Source organism: Sturnira hondurensis, unplaced genomic scaffold (assembly GCF_014824575.4).
Source record: "Sturnira hondurensis isolate 20B ecotype Veracruz unplaced genomic scaffold, ASM1482457v3 Scaffold0020787, whole genome shotgun sequence".
NCBI classification, from domain to species: Eukaryota; Metazoa; Chordata; class Mammalia; order Chiroptera; family Phyllostomidae; genus Sturnira; species Sturnira hondurensis.
Window position 1 is genome coordinate 552588 of NW_028093418.1, and position 19041 is coordinate 571628.

The following is a 19041-nucleotide window of genomic DNA, read 5'->3' on the forward strand; positions in this document are numbered from 1 at the left end:
GGTCTACTGACTTTGCTAAGGCAGGAAGCAAGGCTGTGAAGGTACAGCATTCTGCTTCCAAGTGAAACACCATCATCCCATTTTTAGAATCCCTGAGCCAGAGACAGCAGAATACACTGGAGCCCAGAAGATACCTCACCTTTCAGAAGATACGGTGTCTTTTAGGTGTATCATGCAGCATGGGATCTAATCCTATCTATGCACACCCCACAGGGCACCTCTTCCCAAAGGCAGTGTGAGGAAAGGAACTTAGACACAGACTGTCTGTAAGAAGAACCACCCTGGTCTTGTCCTTTAGGCTCCCTATAGCCCTGTCCTCCTGGAGGGATGTGGGACTGAGGGTGAGAGCTACCCGTCTCCAATTCTACACCATCCTAAATCTGATGCATGGAAGTGGCTCTGTGAACCAACTCCTGATTCAATAGGTACAGCAGATTCTCATAAATGTAAAAAACAAATTAAAAAATACATACGTGCATGTCTGCATGCATGCATGCATCCATCCTGCCTGGAAATATTCAATAATGCTAAAAATGATCATCTTTGCTAGTAGGACCATAGGAAATGAGTTTCTTTGTATTTTCCCTTATTTTGAAAAAAAAATTTTAAAGCATGCATTGCTTTTTTAATTGGTAAAATAAAACAAAGCCTTAAGAAGAAAGGACTCGACATTCTTGTAAGATTCTTAGTAACTCATTAACTAATTAGGGTAGAACATTCAGTGGGTAATTATTTGTTATTTCTGATATTTGGGAGACTAATTTGCCTCGGGGGAAGAAAAATGTCTTCTTCAGGAATTATGAAAAATCTGTCCTCTTATCTTAGATTCCCCAACTTAACTGAGACTAGATGGATTTGATGAGAAACATACTGAAGCAGATCTGAGTCTGGAACCCTGCCCCCACTCTACCCCACAAGCTCCAGACACCCCCTTCCTGGAATGTAACACCCCCTGCCATGAGCTGCTTGGCCCTGACTCATCTTTCCAGGGGAATAATACCTAGTAATGGCAGTCAGGTCACATTATTTTGTGACAAATGATGTCATCAGTATCACTAAGGACCATGGTTAATGTTTTCTTAATTATCCCAAACAGTTGACATTTTAAGATGTTACTTGCTTCTGGCTTACCACTGGATGGCTCTTTAGTCATCACTGGATGACTAAAAAGACACTTTAATATAATAGAGGGGTCAACACAGGGTCCCTGAGAAATTACTGAACTGGGTAAACACAAAATCCTAAAAGTCATCTTTTTCTGCCACTTCACTTAAGGGGACCAAAGACTTAGGTTAGGCTGGGCCACTTAGAAAATGTTTAGATTTTGAAAGAGAGAATTCAAACTTTGAAATACATTTTACATTTTAAAAAAGCCCAAAGTTACCAAATTTCCTGTTTTCAACATAGAAGAAAACCTCTCGGACATGTTGTGATGCTCCAAGGACATGAAGACGGTGTTGACTATGATGCAGATGGTGATGGCCAGCTCAGTGAAGGGGTCGGTCATCACAGTTCTCAGGGCCTTCTTAAAGGACACCCACTGGGGGCTACAGTCCCATATGAGGTATTTGGATGCCAGGTTTTCCCCACATGGGAGGCAAGGCTCCTGGGATTTTTCTTGTTCTGGAGGAGAATGAAAGAGCAGTTGAGAAATCCTCTCTGAACCAGTCTGGCTGCTCTCTGCCTCAGTGCATTCCTTCCTCCTTCTTCCCTAGGGTCTCTTGTGACCCCACGTGATCAGTTAAGAAGGGCACTGACTATGGAGCCAGAAAGGTTTTCCACATGCAGCTTCCATGTCATATAGTCAAGTATTTGTATACAAGTCTTTATACTTCTGCTATGAACCCATGAGAGAGACAGACACAAGCCCACATTATGTTCCCTCAAGGCAGACCATGCTGACAGCTGTAACAGAGGCACAAAAAGCCATCAGGGCTCGGGGGCAGAAGAGACATTCAGACAGGAGCATCTACACACACTGAGACAAATGGCACTCTACCAGCTGGTTGAGTTCAGGTCAGAAAGCACCTCTGAGCTCCCTGGCACCATTTGAAGGACACATGCAGCCCAAATGAGGTGATGAAATAGGCACAAAAGTGCTAGGCAACCCATTTTACACTCTCCTTGCAGGGACTTGAGTCCTTCCCTTGAACACCAACACTTTATTTGGGTCCCTGTTACCTGCTGTTAACCAGGTCCATCAGATGGATACAGCCGGTCTACACAGGCCTATTGTCTATGCCAGATTCCTAACTCCAACTTCAATGGCAACTGCCACCTACTGGAAACTTCTATGTCTCCTCTTCTTTGGCTGACTGTCATTGTCACTGAGGCCTCCTATGACTGCCTGGCCTAATCAGGAGGTTCCATCTGTGCTCTTGGTCCTATCTAACCAGTTCCCACACTACCCAAGTGCTCAGGGTGGGCCTATGTGGAAGACCCACTTCTTCCGAACCGCTTTGCTCACATGCTCCAAAAAAGCCTGGGAAATTGCTCTTTGCAAGAAGTCCAAGTGGGTGGCAGAGGGCTTCCATGGGGGCTGAAGACAGGGAGAACGGAAGGACAGCATTGACGTAAGGCTCTCCCTTGGGCTGGGAGGCAGAACTTACGCTGCATGGTGATGGTGAGGATGCTAACAGCGCTCAGCGCCCTCTGCCTTTGAAAGGGGTCTCTGTGCTCTTCAGAGGGGTCCACGGACAGGTTCTGGGACAGCCGTTTGGTTTGCTCTAGGAGGTGTGGCTGGAATAGAGGACATGGTAGACCTTCTGAGGGAAGAAGCTGCCCCTCCTCAAAACTTCACAACTACTGAGTTTCAGTGCCACATGCAACAAAGATGTTCAACATTTTATAGAGGTTGACTCATTTCAACATCATAGTATGACAAATGTTCAGTTTTCGTATTTCATAGTTAATAAATAAGAGAAAGATGGTTTGACCACTCATGTTTCTTATATAGGTACATTTCTAGAGGCCTACCTACAGAAAATTTTCTTTCTCTGTGATTTATTCATTGTCAATGAAAGCAACCAAAATTTTACAAAAACAAATGGTTCAGGGTACAAAAGCAATCAAAAGTCTAATTTGGAAGCAATGTTTGTGAGGGGGAGATGAATTTAAAAAGGTGAATTGGGGCAAAAGAGTAAAGTGCCTTGAACAGCTCCCTAAATGGATGATGGAACAGTTAGTAACTGAAAAAAAAAACAGTCAAAATAAATACCACAAAATCTATGTACTAAACCTCGAGCACTCTCAGGCTGTGCCCAAGAGCTTGTTCACTCTACCCTACCCACAATTCCAAATTTTCTAGCAATTAAAGGACATAAACTTTCAGCTACCCAGGAAACTTTAGTATTCATAATGACTTATTTCCCAAAATTTCTGACCAACCAGAGCCCCAGAGGAAATGACTCCTCTGTGACAAGCTATTCTAAAGGCAACCTCTAATTCTGCTATAGCTGTTTCCTGCTCTAATTAAAAGGGAAAGACACTTTACATTAGGTGTCTGGGTCCTTGTCTTTGTGGAACAAGGAGAAACTTCAAAATCTGAAAAAGTATTTGCAATGTCTTCAATATGCTGTGGTCTGACAGCAAAGAAGTCTCCCAACCCTGCTGCTCCATCAGAGAACTGCTCCCAGGAGTGGACACGGTCCATCCACCTACTTCAGCAAAGGCCCCTCAACCCCCTTCCCCTACCTCACCCTCAGGCAAGCACATACACCTGCTGCCACTTCATCTCCCCGCTGCCTCAGGACTGGCTCCAGCCCTTATTCCCTGGCCTGTATCTCCAACGTTTCCCCCGTTTCTGACTTTGTTCTCCACAACTAAAACATGTTTAAACATCACCCATTTTAATGATAAGAATAGCTATTTTTTCTACTGCACATCCCTCCATAAACTCATTTTGGTATATCCAATTGACTATTCAATTTCTCTACTTGGATGCCCCATAAGCACCTCAAAATGGACAGTCCAAAACTACTTGCCATTCTCAACATCTCCAGAACAAGTTCCTTTCCTGTTTCAGTCAATTACCCTCCATCAAGTCAACCAAAGCCATAAACTGGCCATCATCCCTACCCCTCTACATCTAGTCAGTTGTGGTCAATTGCCAAATTTTATCTTCTATAGATTACTGTAATGTGTTAACCTCTCTCCAACCTCCCCACTCTAACCATAGTTTAAGCCACTGCCACCTCTTTCTTATTTGGATTACTACAACAACTTCTTAATTGGTTGACTCTAGTCTTGCCCTCCCCCAACCCCCTCTCTTCAATGCAAAACTGTAAATCTGGTCATATAACTCTTTTACTTGATCTCGGTGTAAGAGAGTAAATGCCTTAGCTTGGTTTGAAGGCCTATTGTGAAGGGCTCCCATTTCACCACTATAGCCTGTTGTAACCCACCCCTCCAACCTCATCAAACACACCTGCAAGTTTTCTGCAGGGTCATGTGCTCCTGCTCTCCTCTGCTTCCAGGCCTTGGCCTTTGCATGTGCTGTCTTCTCTTCCTGTAGCATTCAATTCCTCATTTTGCCACTGCTTCCTCTGGAACTCTTTTCTGATCTACTGCCCTCCCCTCAACCTCCATCAAGTCCAGGTTGGTTACCTGAAGCAGATGCTGTTGCTGGCCCCACCCATATGTCCTTGGGCCTTACCTGAGGGCTTTCTCTGGTGACCCGAATCCCCTCTGCCCTACTGCACAGCAAGCCAGAAATATAGGAAAACTATTCTCTCCTGACCCCAGTAATCTCAAACTAATAATGGACCAAAGTTGGCATACAAAGATTGTAGAACACCCACTCCAGGGAGGTTAAACTCCAAGTATCTTTAATGGCAACTGGCTTGATAATGCGCTTCAGCTGACCAGCCTCTCTTCCAGGTATCACTTCTCTCCTGCCCTCTCAGTGCTTCCTGGCATCACTTTCTAAGTAATGTACTTGAACTCTAATGTCTCAGGGTTTGCTTGGGAGGAAACACTGTTCTCCCAGAGCAATCATCATGTCAGTCGTCACACTGAATAGCAACTGCCTCTTTTTTAGTGTGTCTTCATCATGAGTTGTTTCTCTTGCATATCTCAGGCACACCCAGTACCTACCCTAGGGCCAAGCAGAGAGTAAACACTGTCAACACTTTAAATAGAGGTTTGTACAGCAAGCAAAATGTAACCAAAGACACTGAAATACAGAATGTGCTGACAGGGTCCAGAGAGGAGAGGGGAGAGAATCACAGGGGAAAAGGGGAAGGACTCACATGAACAAGTATAAAGGACACATGGACAATAACTAAGGGGGGGCGGAAATGGGAGGGAGGTGGGGAGCACTGGGGGGGTCAGGGCTGGGGATACAAGACAGAAAACTGTACTTGAACAAGAATTAAATAAAAATAATAATAAATAATTTTTAAAAACTGTGGGAGAAAATTGAAAGCTACAATGTTTTATTGTGAAAATTCACCTATATCTTGTTTGCAGACTGTTTCACATCAGTATAATGTCCAATGTCCAACTGCAGATAGAATATTCTTTTGCTAGTCATATTGTCTTAGCAGCCAAAGCAAAATACAATAAACAGGTATTACTCTGGTGCTGGCAGGAAAAATGGGTCTTTTATTTCTATGGTGAAAACATTGCTACATGAAATTCTATTTAAAATAATTCTTCAATACTTTAAAATAAATTTTAAAATTTTCTTCTTAACACTCTACTTCATTGAGAAGTTCCACAATTAGAAATGGAAGGTCTGGCAACCATGAGGTATTGCTTAAAATCTGCATGAAAACAAAACAGGCAATTTGGGGAAGCTTACATGAATATAGAAAAAATAATAAATGAAAGAGAAATGTGTTTCAAGATATTTAAAAGGAGGCTAACTTTTAAAATTGAGTTAAAAATAACTAACTCAATACATTTATTTTTGTTGCATTTAAGTTCTCTTCCATTTGATTGTTCTTGAGTTGTATCATTTACAATAAAGCAGTAAATGTGAAAAATAAAAAAATAGAGGTTTGTAAATAAATGGGTAATTGAGTAGACACATGGGTGAAAGGATGTGCAAATGAGTGAATGGATAAATGGGTAAAAGAATGAATGAATCCGTTCAATTAGATTGACAACTTGACCTATCATTAATTCCTCGGCCAGTACTTACTTGTTTTTGGGAATCTCGGTCAGAATCTGACCCTGGAACCTGTTCTTTCCCAGACTCTCTGAAAAAGAAGGACTTCCTTCTCTTATTACCAAATAGCTTTCTCTTCTTTGGGGAAAAAGATGACGCTTCAAGGGAATTAAGTGAACTTCTGTCAATTCCCATGGCAACCAAAGCCTTAGAAAATGAACGAAAGTAATTAATGAACAGATTATACCTCCCTATGAAACACTGCAAATCACCTCAACCTTACTGAGCTTTCTCTCCACTTTTCTGGTAGCATTGTACCATGTAGACCGCCCGTCACCTACTTAGAATATGCTATCATTGTCATTATATATCCGGGAACACGTCCTGTTTGCCCACAGAAATTGCAGCCCTCAAAAACAGGGTGGACGCTTTCATAGCTCTGTGTCACCAACCCTTAGCACTGTGTTCAGCATGTGCTGGGCACTCAATAAATGTTTGTGCCTGTGACATAGTTATTAAGTGCATATAATAGATTTTCCCCAACAAGACTCTGTGGAAGGTGAGAAGCAGTATAAAAGCTGGTCCCTGCCCTGAAAATCTTAGAATTGAACTGGAGAAATGTAAAGATACCAGGAAAACAATGACAATGGCCTATATATTTGACAAAATTTCAAGAAGGGAGAAATAATCATGGCTGTTGTCTCTGGAGCCACCGATACTGACCACATAGCCAGCAATCTGGAATCTGTCCTAGAAGGCCCAAGGTTCAGAAGGTCAAAGAGCAACCAAACTGGGTTCTCTGTTGCCAAGAGCCCTGTGCCTAGACATCTCAGTGAGAAAGTGCAGCAGAGCCAGTCTGTAAGAGTTTTAAATTCTCAGAAAAGCACCAGCAGTAGGGAACCATGACTGGGCCTAATACAGCAGCCTGAGCTCAGACCCCATGGCTTCTGGAGTACCCCTAAGGAGAGCCCACTCTCCGACCCCAGAAGCCCTTACCTCCTTTTCCTCTTTTAACAGCTGCTGGGCTTCCTGGAACATCTTCTCCTTGGCCTCTGTCTCAGCAGCGACATTCCTGTTCTGTTCCTCATAAGCCATGGTGACAACAGCCAGGGTTAAGTTAATGAGGTAGAAAGAGCCCAGGAAGATGATCACCACAAAGAAGAAGACTGAGAAGAGCCCTGAGGTACGCAAGGTCTGCAAGGGACAGAGCACATGCTGGCATCGGAAGCCTCCTGTCCCCAGGTGTCACCAAGGGTGACCATCATTTCAAGCAGAAATTACACAGAACAAATTGGTCTTCCCCAGCACTAGTTGGCTCAGCTACCCACAGCATCATCTACAGCTACCCGTCCCCCACCCCCAGTCACCCAGAGACTCCTGATACCCTATCTCTCAGGGAAGAGATACCACCCATATGTTCCCATGAATGTCTCAGTGAATTTCCAATAATTTTCTCCAGAGTATTTGCATTTTTAAATTTAAAAGGCAAGAAGTGATAGCAATGCTTCATGAAAACTGAAGTGCTAGTGGTGGAACCTCAGGGAGGCAGGAATCTGGCAAGATGTCATATTTCTAGGAAGAGAGGTATTTATGCACTATTCTTCCATATATCATCTTCATATTTTTTGATGTTTCTAATAGAATTTCTAAAGCATAATCTATTAGTACCACTGTTAAGGATGAGGAATAGATGACAGAGGTGAAGAATAGATGGTAGGTTATAAATAAATGATAGACATATTGAGAGAGTGAGGGGTGAGGGAGGGAAAGAGTGGGGAGGGAGAGAAAGAATAAAAAATAACCTGTCGATAAAGCTTCTCCCAGGAATCTTGGGTCATAAGCCGGAACATGGCAAGTAAAGACCAGCCAAAGTTGTCAAAATTTGTATAGTTATAGTCAGGATTCGTTTTGGTGTTCTTGCATTCAAATTGCGGGGAACAAGCCCTAGACATGGGAAACGAAGGAACAGAGAAAGAATAACATTCCCGATAGCCCAGCTTCCCTTTCCCCCCAGCACTGGTACTTCCAAGGCCCACTGATGCACACCGAGAAGCCCTGTGTGAAGACAGTATTTGTGGAGTGGTCTCTAGTGAGCTCAGTAAGCCTTGTATTACATTAAAACCTATTACATCTTGTGATTTGACCTAATCTGAACCTGTGGTCACCACAAGTGGCATCAGAAAAGCCTTCCCCACTTTCACAAACAGGGTTACATCCCCTGTTATCTCTCTCAGGATCTCGGTATCTTATAACACTCCTCACGCTTTCAAGGATTTTCTCTACATCCCTCTTCACTGCACTGTGTCATCTCCGGAGTACAGAGCGCCCTTGTTCAAGCTTGTGTTCCTTGGGCCTAACACAGAGCTTGGCACAACTGTAGCCCTCAATACCTATTTGTTATTGAGAAATGAACATGGTCTACTTCATCAAAGCACCTAGCATATTACCTAAATTAGACATACACTCAATAGATTTCACCACTAATGTCCTAGAAGAAAGAAGGGCCAGAGAGCTCCCAGCTGCTGGGGTGGATGAGTATGAGCCCACATCCAACTACGTATGTACTTAGAGGCAGTGGCGGTCAATAGATCCGCAAGCAGGTAGTCTTTCACCAGGGTGGTGCCATTGAACAGGAAATAAGACTTTCATGGGGCTCTCAATCATAACTTTCTGACCTTTGAAGGCCTTGAATATCCACTCCATGAGAGTCAAAATATTACTCCATGTTCATGTTTCTGGTAAGTTACAAATTCAACTTAACTTGGGGGAGAAAGCTGCTCTAAACAGAGATAATTTTTAATTTAATAACGCTCATCTAAACCCCCTTAGACATATGAAACAATCAGCACTGTTTGAGAACGACTATCAGCAACTTTCATAAATCACTAGATGAAGACCGTTTGCCACACCACTTGAAAAGGTCTAGAGTTGCTCTGTTTGCGAGGAAAATGGAGAATATGAGCTTCTTACCCTCCCGACCAGAGGCTACACAATTTGAACTCAGAATTTTCCTCTTCAAAGCACCAATCTGAGAAGAAAAGAATCACAAATTCAGATAAAAAAGAAACCACTGAAATAAAAGAGAAGAGCAAATATACCAGATTACACTTGAAACAATGGTTCAGGGCCCTTTAAAGTGATAAAAGTGGGTGTCCAGTGAGGAACTGGAGCCTACGCCATCAGGGAGGAGCCAGAGAAAAGGAAAGGGAGGAAAAAGGGGAGAGAGAAAGGAGGAGGAGAAAGCAGTTATATACCCACCATGTTGCCTCTCAGGACATAAAACTGAAGTAGAGACCATCCCCCCAAAGGAAGCTGGACACAGACTCAGCCCATGAGAAGCTCATAAACCAAGACAGACATGGAGAAAGTGTAGCCACGGGAAATTCAGCACACATGAAATTGGTGTAGGGTTGATCTTAGCGTGGAGAAGGTGCAGAGCAGAAAGAGGTAATGTCATCGGAGAAAATACTCAGGGCTAGGGGCTGGGTAATCGCTGGTTTGCTTTGGCCAAATCCAGGCATTCTGAAGACTTCTGCAAAACATGTCAAAAAAGTGGGCAGAAATCTTTGGGGGAAAGGATGGGAGCTGACACTGCTCTTGTGGATGTGACTTTGGGCTTCTCTTTCTCCACAGAAACCCAAAGAATAAGGTAATTTCTCTAAGACATGCATCTGCCCCCATGAGAACCCTGGGTGAGGTTATCCCTTGCTCCGAAGAGACTGTAATGCACACATATAGATAGTATGAGTGGGGATTAAAAAGTTAGCATTGCACAAACTAAGGAGTAAAAGGTAAGGTATTTACCTTCAAGGTCACTGATGTTACTACAGTTCTTGCTGACACATTTGTGGTTCAGATTTCCCATGAAGAGCTGCTGACCTACCAGGGCAAAGATGCTGAGGCAAAAGAGAGTCAGGACCAACACATCAACAAGCTTCTTCACAGAGCGCAGCAAGGCCCCCACAATGACCTTGAGACCTGAGGAGGAGGACAGGTGTGGAGAGGAGCCCCAACTCACACACACACCCCCCCAGACACCAGACACAGGCAAGGGGCAGCCACAGGAGAGGGCAACCATGGCCTCGGAAGCTGTCTGACTACAGGCTGAAACTGGAAACTGGCCTGGCCTAGGAGTCTGATGCCATGAGTTCTAGTTCCAACTCTGTGCCTTAGAAGTTGTGTGTCATCAAAGTGTTCCAGGTGTCCAGGACTTGGCCTCCTCTACCTGCCCAGTATCTGGCACAAGGTAGCTCTGAAGAGCAAATGAGAAGACTTTGAGCAGAAACGTGCCACACAGATACGGGAGTAATTTATGACAGCTTTGCAGGCACCTCTACAGCTGGCGGTTGGGGGACAACATGTATCATTAAGGCCAGAGTGAAGCCACCCTAGAAAAGGAGCCACGGTTATGTTTAACATTTGGTAGTCACTACCTACTACAAAGGGCATGAAGTGTCATGAGACATGGCTAAGTTGTGGGGCGGGAAGCTGGAAGGAAGAGCTTTGTCTGGACTCAGATAATGAGGATATCTTAGGAAAAACTCAGATTTCTAGTTATAATAGGATTTTTTCTATTCATGCAAGAAATATTTACTAAGTACCTACTATGTTCATAGCATACTATTAGGCTGCCAAAGTTACAAAAAAAAGAAGAAGAACATAATTTTATAGTATGCAAATATTTAAAATAAGCTCCCTGGGGAGGGCGGCGCTGAAGGTTCAGGAAACTTTTCACTTGGAGCATTTACAGAGTTCCTTGTCTGCTGCTGCATTCTGTAGCATAGATTCCTCATCTCCATCCACATACTCCCCCTCCCCCCAACTGGTTTCAAGCCACCAGCATGATGTCCCTGGATGCACAGTTGGAAAAAGATGTGGACAGTCTGCTGAGGAGCCAGAACAAGTCACCCCGGCACACTACTGAGCCATGGACTCTGCTCTCCTCCCAGCCAGAGAGATGAACCATCAGGGGTGAGCTGTAATGTGTGGGATGATGCTGACAGAGTTTCAATTGATCAGTGTAAGCCACGAGTGGTAGCCTTCAGAACACAAGGCAGTGGCAGCCCTCAGTGGATGGCCTTCCCACAAAGTGCGATGCCACTGGGGGAGGAATCTTGAAAGCCAAGCTGGGATATTCACTGTGTCCCCAGTTGCAGCCAAACAAGAAATTACCACAACCTCATCCAAGCCCAGGCTTAATCTATATGAACCTTGCATTCAAATGCAAAATTTGAATGAAAGAAGATGGTTGTGATTCCTGAACAGTTTTCACACAGTCCCATAAAAGACTGTACCTTATACCCTTTCATCCAAAAAGCACCCAGGAATCTCATGTGTTCACGTGTCAAACGGGAGACTATGTTCAAGATGAAGAAAGACACTAAAGTGTCTGTGATTGCCTGGATGTATATGAAAGTATGAGGGATTCAGCTCATGCAGAAACCCCCCAAATCCACCTGGAAAACCACGTTCACCTGGTGAAAGAGGAGGAGAAGGAGGGGGAGAGACAAATTCTATGTAAGTGCACTCTGACTGCCAGTTTCTTTATCACTGTGTAGGTGCTTTTCTGTAGTTTCCAAAAATAACCCACTGCTCTTTTTGAAAGGACCCAAATTGCCGGTAGTTTTGGCATCAGAGCTAAGCCTTTAACAGAAGAGACTAGAAGGTAAGGGAAGAAGAGAGGTGGGAAAGGATTCCAGAGAGGGAATTTTTTATAAAGATTTGTTTTTTGTAAAGGAAAGAGAGAACAGGAAGGAAAGGGAAAGAGGATGCCACAGTAACCTCATTTTGGATAAACTGGAATGTGGATTCACCACCCATCCTCGGCTTCACCCTGATTCACAGAGTACCTTCGTTTCCTGGCTTCCAGTAGACCACCTTTGCTTTCCCTCCTCTTTACTGTGGCTCCTGTTCATCTCCTTTCCAGGTTTCTTCTCTTCTCCCCTCCCCGTTAAGGTTACATGCCCAGGGTTCACAGACTTTCGTCATCTTCTATTCTCCGTCTATGCTTGTTCTTAGTGACCTCATCAGATTTCATGACTCTCAATATCATCTATAGGCGCATTATTTCAGACTGTTCCACAGAACTCCCAGCTCATAAAACTGCCCACTTGAAACTTTCATTGGGATGTTTCACAGCCATCGCAAACAGAACAGGTCCAAAACAAACTCCTAATCTGACCTCTAAGACCGTCCCTGTCTCAGCCAATGACGACGTCTTTGCAGTCACTCAGACCAAAAATCTCCACCCATCCTTGGCTCTTTTCTTTTGCTCACACCACAAACAATCAACCCATCAGGAAATTCGATTGTTTCTACCTTCAAATGTACACAGAATGTGACCACTGTCCACCAACTCTTCTACCACTGCCCGATCTGGGAGCACCACCCTCTCTTGCCTGGATTATGGCAGTGGCCCGTTGTGTCGGTTTGGGTTCTCTGAAAAGCACATACCACAGGGTCATCTTGCAAAAGAGTGGTTGGGTGAAATGCCTGTTAGGAATAAGGGGGAAGAAGTAGAGTTGGCCAGGAGAGCCTCAGACTGTCTGACACCCGGGAAAGGAGAGCAGAAAGGAAACAGGATTGGACGGGACAAGCCCCTGACTGGTGCTGGTGTGGCAGTCCCAGCCAGGTTTCTGTGGAGTTCCTAAGCCAAAGCCCCCAACAGGGGAGTTCCATATCCTTCAGGAACAGTGTCTGACATGCAGGGATAGGATGGTCCTGGCATGAACATGAATACAGTGGAGAATCCAGACAGGTGGCAGCTGGGACCATTAGTCAACTATGGTTCCTGCAGCAGCAGATCTGAAAGGCACATTTCCATGGTAGCCACCACGTCTCACATCTAGGCTTCCTGCTTCTACCTTCACTCCCATGAGTCCGGTCATGCAATTCCTCTGCTCAAAGTGCTCACATGGCTCCCACTTCTCTCACAACAAAGCCCTTGTCCTCCCAGTGCTCACAGGCCTCCCCTTACCTCTGCGGACCCGTCTCCACCACCCGGCTTCTCGCTCTACTGCTCTAGCCTCATCTGTACCCCTTCTCTTCCCCAATCTTTGGACTGATTCCTATCCTCAGCAGACTCTTTACCATCGATCTGCCTGTGCACTGTCACTGCCTTTATATCTGCTCACATCTCGCCTCCTCAACAACACCTGTCTCAACCACTCTACGGAAAACTGCAACCCGGTTCCCCTAATCCCTGTGACTTCCAGTAGCCCACATGTTGCTTACTTTTCCTTTTTGATTTCCATGGCACATGTCACTTTCTAACATGCTAAATAATGTACTTATATTTATTATAGTTATTGCTTAGGGTCTGTCTGCCTGCCCCCCACCTAGGATGTAAACTCCTGAGGGTGGGGATCTTTGTCTATTTGCTCACTGATATATTATCCCAAGCAGCTAGAATATTATTGCCTGCACAATACATATTTGTTGAATGATCAAATAGAAAGTAAAAGCAGAGTTTGTTTGTTTTTGGTTTATATGACATTTGGAGAAATTTTAAATATAAAAGAATGCTGGGGTACAGGGGATGGTGGTGGGTAAATGCAGACAACTGTACTTGAACAACAAAAAAATAATTTAAATAAATAAAAGAATGTTCCTTCCCACTAAGAGCTAAGAACCCATGTGGAAAGTTACAGTGACTTACCTGAAATTACTGAAATTGCTTTCAAAGCTCTCAACACTCGGAAAGTACGCAGAGATGACAGACCGCTGCCGCTGACGGAGCCCTTGGTGTATGTCAGAAACCTATGAGACAAGGCACAGGAGAGGCCTGGGCTCGCTCAGTCCTGTGGCTGCACTGCGTACCTCCATGAGACATTGGTAAGCACAGCCCGGGCTCACTAGTGTAAAACACCTTTGTGTCTGCAAAGGTGAAATCTGGGGCCTCGCCTTTCCAAGCCCACCTTTATCTCAGGGTCTCGTAATATCATTCTCTACCACTATGGACATCAGATTGCACAGGGGCTGTTCTCAGCTAATATTCATATTTGGACAAATGCGAGGATTCCTTGAATAATAGTTGTGGCTACATCCATGAGTAATATAAATTAATTGAAACAGCCCTGGCTGGTGAGGCTCAGTGGATTGAGTGCCAATGAACCAAAGGGTCACAGGTTCGATTCCCAGTCAGGGCACATGCCTGGGCTGCAGGCCAGGTCCCCAGTTGGGGGCACACAAGAGACAATTACACATTGATGTTTCTCTCCTCTCTTTCTCCTTCCCTTCCCCTCTCTCTAAAAATAAATAAATAAAATCTTGAAAAAAGATAAAATTAATTAATCGAAACATTTATTGACTGGTTCCAATGCTCTTCCCTAAGATCCCACTGCACAGCCAAGCCCAGAAAGAACACAGGTGGTTTGTCTCCTGGGCATGCACTCTTCACCACTGCACTATACCACCTTTCAATAACCAATAGTACCCTACCGTTGACCTTCAAGTATAAAACTTAGAAATGAATAGCATCTACTTCAAAGGGCTTTTGTGAATATTAAATAGGACAATATATGCAAGTGCTTAAACTAATGGCTAGCTTGACAAATTAATTAATGTTAGGTTTATTATTACTTGGCTGGCAACAGACCATTGCTCTTCCTGCTTTTTATTTTGCTAACTCTGTCTCAACATTCAGATGTCAAATTGAGGTCCTTTCCTTTAGAAGAACTTCAAATCTCACCTCATGTCATATACAAGATATACAATAATGAACTTGAAATGGACCAGGGTCTTCAACATAAGAGCCAAAACTATACCAATTCTAGAAGACAACATGAGAGAAACTGTGACCTTGTAGTGGCTAAAGATTTTTCTGGACTTCTTGGTTCCTTCTACCGACTTTGACAACCCAATACATGCATAGCTCCTATCCTAACACTCATCCTACCAGATTGTAATGGTCACTAATTATTTCTCTTTTCATCTGGACTATGAGCTTCAAGAGGGTAAGAATGAGATGTGTTTGTTTGTTTTTTCATTATCATAATTCCTTGCACAGAACCTGGCCCATTATAGGCCAGTGTTTGGTGAATAAATGGCTGGAGGAATGAGAGTATGAGGATTGGCCTAGAAATAAATTTGTGCATGGAGGCCTCTGGCCAATTGCCTGCATGGTGCTGTTCAGGGCCAACCAACACTGCACCCAGAGCTCAAGGAATTCCTAGACCACACTTAGCCACACACATGGATTCACACTGAGCCCTGATGTGAGCCAACAGGCTTCTTTCCAATCCTGTATCTCTTGTATAAAAATCTTGAACTTTCTTACGCTGTTGCAATGACAACGGAGTCCAGCCAGTTCCATGGATCTCGAAGAAAAGAAAACTCATCCAAAATAAAGCCTCTTGCCAATATTTTTATCAACGCTTCAAATATATAAATCCCAGTGAAGACATACCTACAAAGCAAATCATTCAGAACAAGAAGAAATATGGTAAGTGATATAAAAAGCAGAGTGCCCACCTGTCTTGTCTGGCCTTGATTAGGTTTTATCCATTTCAATATGACATTTAACATTCTGGTCTTTAGCAAGCCAGAGTTCAGAAAGTCAAGCTCCTCAAGCAAGTTCTGGTAGTTAGAATTTCTGAGAAATGGGCCCATGGATAAAGTTGTAAAACTGCTTTACAATGCCTAGTTTCACAGCCATAATCTTGACAGTAGTTTCAGCCATGATGGGACCCTAAGTCTCGGGACTGTAGTTTGTCACTGCTTTTCAGAGTTGTCCCTCTGATGTACATAAGGGGATAATGGCAAAGACATAAAGAAAGTAAATCACAAGGGTAAAACCTGAATCTTTCCACATTCCATGTTCATGGATTGGAAGACAATATTGTTAAGGTGTTCACATTACTCAAAGTGAACTATAAATTCAATACAATCCCTATCAAAATCGCAATGACACTTTTGGTAGAAATAAAAAAAAACTGCATCCTGAAATTTATATGAAATTTCAAAGAGCCAAGAATAGCCAAAACAATCTTGAAAAAGAACAAAGTTTGAGGTCTCACACTTTGTTATATTAAAATTTATCTTAAAGCTAAAGTAATCAAAACAGTGTGATGTTGACATACAGACAGACATGCAGACCAGCAGAATAGAATAGAAAGCCCAAAAATAAGCCCTCACATATATGGTCAAATGATTTTCAGCAAGAGTGCCAAAACTATTCAATGGAAAAAGAACAGTTTTTTTCAATAAACAGGGTTGGGAAAACTCAATACCCACATGAAAAAGGATGAAGCTGAACCCTTATTTTATACCATGTAAAACAATGAACTCAAAGTGGATTAAAGAGCTAAATGTAATACCAGAAAGTATAAACCTCCTAGAATAAAATATTTGCAAATCATATATTTAATGAGAGGTTAATATCCAGATTATATAAAGAACTCCTGTGACTCATCAACAAACAACAACAAATAATCAAATAATCTGATTTTAAAATGGTAAAACTATATACATCTTCCTTGATGACCCTTCCCCTTGTTCCCCCCATTTTCCCTTCCCCCTCCCTCTCTGGTTACTATCAGTCTCTTCTTTATTTCAATGTCTCGGGTAATATTTTGCTTGCTTGTTTGTTTTGTTGATTAGGTTCCACTTATAGGTGAGATCATGTGGTATTTGTCTTTCACCACCTGGCTTACTTTATTTAGCATAATGCTCTCCAGATCCATCCATGCTGCCATTGAAAGGTAGGAGCTCCTTCTTTCTTTCTGCTGCATAATATTCCATTGTGTAAATGTACCACGGTTTTTTGATCCACTCATTTACTGATGGGCACTTAGGTTGCTTCCAATACTTGGCTATTGGTAGCATCAAGGGTGGGAGATGGGGATGGGTGAGGAGGGAAGGAATGGTGGAGGGAAATGGAGACAACTGTACTTGAACAACAATAATAATAAAATAAGTAAGTAATTATAATACAAATACAATTTGTTAACAGTGTACTCTTAACATGTAGAAGGCATGTATATAAAGGACCCATGGACAAGGACAACAGGGGGGAAAACTGAATGTGGAAGGTATGTGTGAGCAGGGCAGGGGAAAACAATGGGGGAAAATGGCAACAACTATAATTGAACAACAATAAAAAATGAATACAAAATTAAAAAATTAGCCCTGGCTGGTGTAGCTCAGTGGATTGAGCTCGGGCCTGTGAGCCACACAGTCGTGGTTCAATTCCCAGTCGGGGCACATGCCTGGGTTGCAGGCCGGTTCCCGGTGGGGGACTCATGAGAGGCAACCATGCATTGATGTTTCTTTCCTTTCCTTCCCTTCCTCTCTAAAGATAAATAAATAAAATCTTTTTAAAAAATTAAAATGGTCAAACTACTTGAATGGACATTTCTCCAAAGATGTTATACAAATAGTCAGTAAGAATATGAAAAGATGCCCGATATCACTAATCATCAGGGAAATGTAAATCAAAACCACCATGAGATATCACCTTGTAGCCATTAGAATGGATACTTAAAAAAAACAGAGGCCCTGGCTGGCGTAGCTCAGTGGATTGAGCACAGGCCTGTGAACCAGAGAATCGCGGTTCAATTCCCAGTCAGGGTACAGCCTGGGTTGCAGGCCAACTCCCAGCAGGGGAGGCGCGAAAGGCAACCATACATTGATGTCTCTCTCCCTCTCTCCTTCCCCTCTAAAGATAAATAAATTAATTAATTAATTAAAAAAAAATAATGAGTGTTGATGAGGATATGGAGAAATTGGAACCCTTGTACGCTATAGGTGGAACTGTAAAATGATATAGCTACTATAAAAAATACTAGGGGGGGCTGGGAATACAAGAAAGAAAACTGTACTTGAACAAAAGTTAAATAAAAAAAATATAAATAAATAAATAATATTGGGGTTCCTCAAAAAAAGGAAAATAGAATTGCTACATGATCCAGCAATCCTGCATCTGGGCATATATACAAAAGAATTAAAAGCAGAGCCTCAAAGAGATATTTGCACACCCATGTTTATACCAGCACTATTCACAACAGCCAAGAAGTGGAAGGAACCCAAATGTCCACTGACAGATAAATAGATCAATAAAATGTGGTACATACAATGAAATATCATTCAACCTTTAAAAGGCAGGAAGTCCTGTGACATGCTACAACATGGATGAACCTTAAGGTCATTATGCTAAAAGAAATAAACCAGTTAAAAAAGGCAAACACTGTATGATTTCACTTATATGAAGAACCCAGAGTAGTCAAATACCACATAGAGATAGAAGATAGAAGGGTACTTGCCAGGGAATGAAGGGGAGGGCAAAATGGAGAGTTATTATTTAATGGGTACTGAGTTTCAGTTTTGCAAGATGAAAAGAGTTCTGAATATGAATAGTGGTAATGGTTGCCCAGCCATGTGAATGTACTCAATGCCACTGAACTGTACACTTAAAAATGGTTAAGACAGTAAATTTTATGTAATGTGTATTTTGCCACAATTTTTTAAAAACTATTTTTATTTTCTTTCCTGAGTCCCTCATCCTGTCTATCCTCTAATTTATTTCCCTTCTTTCCCTTCTTCCTCCTTCAAAGAAAACACAATACCCTTGTTCTCTTATTAGAAGCCCAAGCTGTCAAAAACAGTGGGTCTGTGTGCACACTCTGGTTCTGCTTTGGGGACCAACACAATCAATTCAAACAATCTGTTGGTTCATACTAAAAGTGGATCTTTTCTGGTAGGCTGTCTAGTTATTGTTACCCCTCAAAGCTAAAGAACAAATCTTGAAAACTTGAAAAATCCCAAAGCAGCCAAGTTAAAGAGAAGAAATGCTCATAAAGTTGCCACAGGAAAGAACTCCTCTCTCTTCCAGCCCTTTTCTAAGCTGGTCACCTTTTAGGTGACAGATAAACACAGAATATTAATTAATGTCTTCTCCGAAATACCATTTTTTAAACTCAGGTATAATCTAT

The 19041-nt window shown here is 42.7% G+C and overlaps 1 protein-coding gene across 1 annotated transcript in view; it reads right to left on the reverse strand.

Moving 5' to 3' along the window:
- The window catches only part of SCN11A (sodium voltage-gated channel alpha subunit 11), a 131010-nt gene that overhangs the window by 46793 nt on the left and 65176 nt on the right, over window positions 1-19041 (reverse strand). The window contains exons 6-14 of the mRNA XM_037030552.1: window positions 15390-15518; window positions 13770-13870; window positions 9917-10090; window positions 9083-9140; window positions 7915-8056; window positions 7109-7306; window positions 6146-6319; window positions 2610-2739; window positions 1385-1623 (exon numbers count right to left, since the gene is read on the reverse strand). Of these exons, the coding sequence (XP_036886447.1) occupies window positions 1385-1623; window positions 2610-2739; window positions 6146-6319; window positions 7109-7306; window positions 7915-8056; window positions 9083-9140; window positions 9917-10090; window positions 13770-13870; window positions 15390-15518 (1345 nt within the window). The remainder of the gene's footprint in view (window positions 1-1384; window positions 1624-2609; window positions 2740-6145; window positions 6320-7108; window positions 7307-7914; window positions 8057-9082; window positions 9141-9916; window positions 10091-13769; window positions 13871-15389; window positions 15519-19041) is intronic.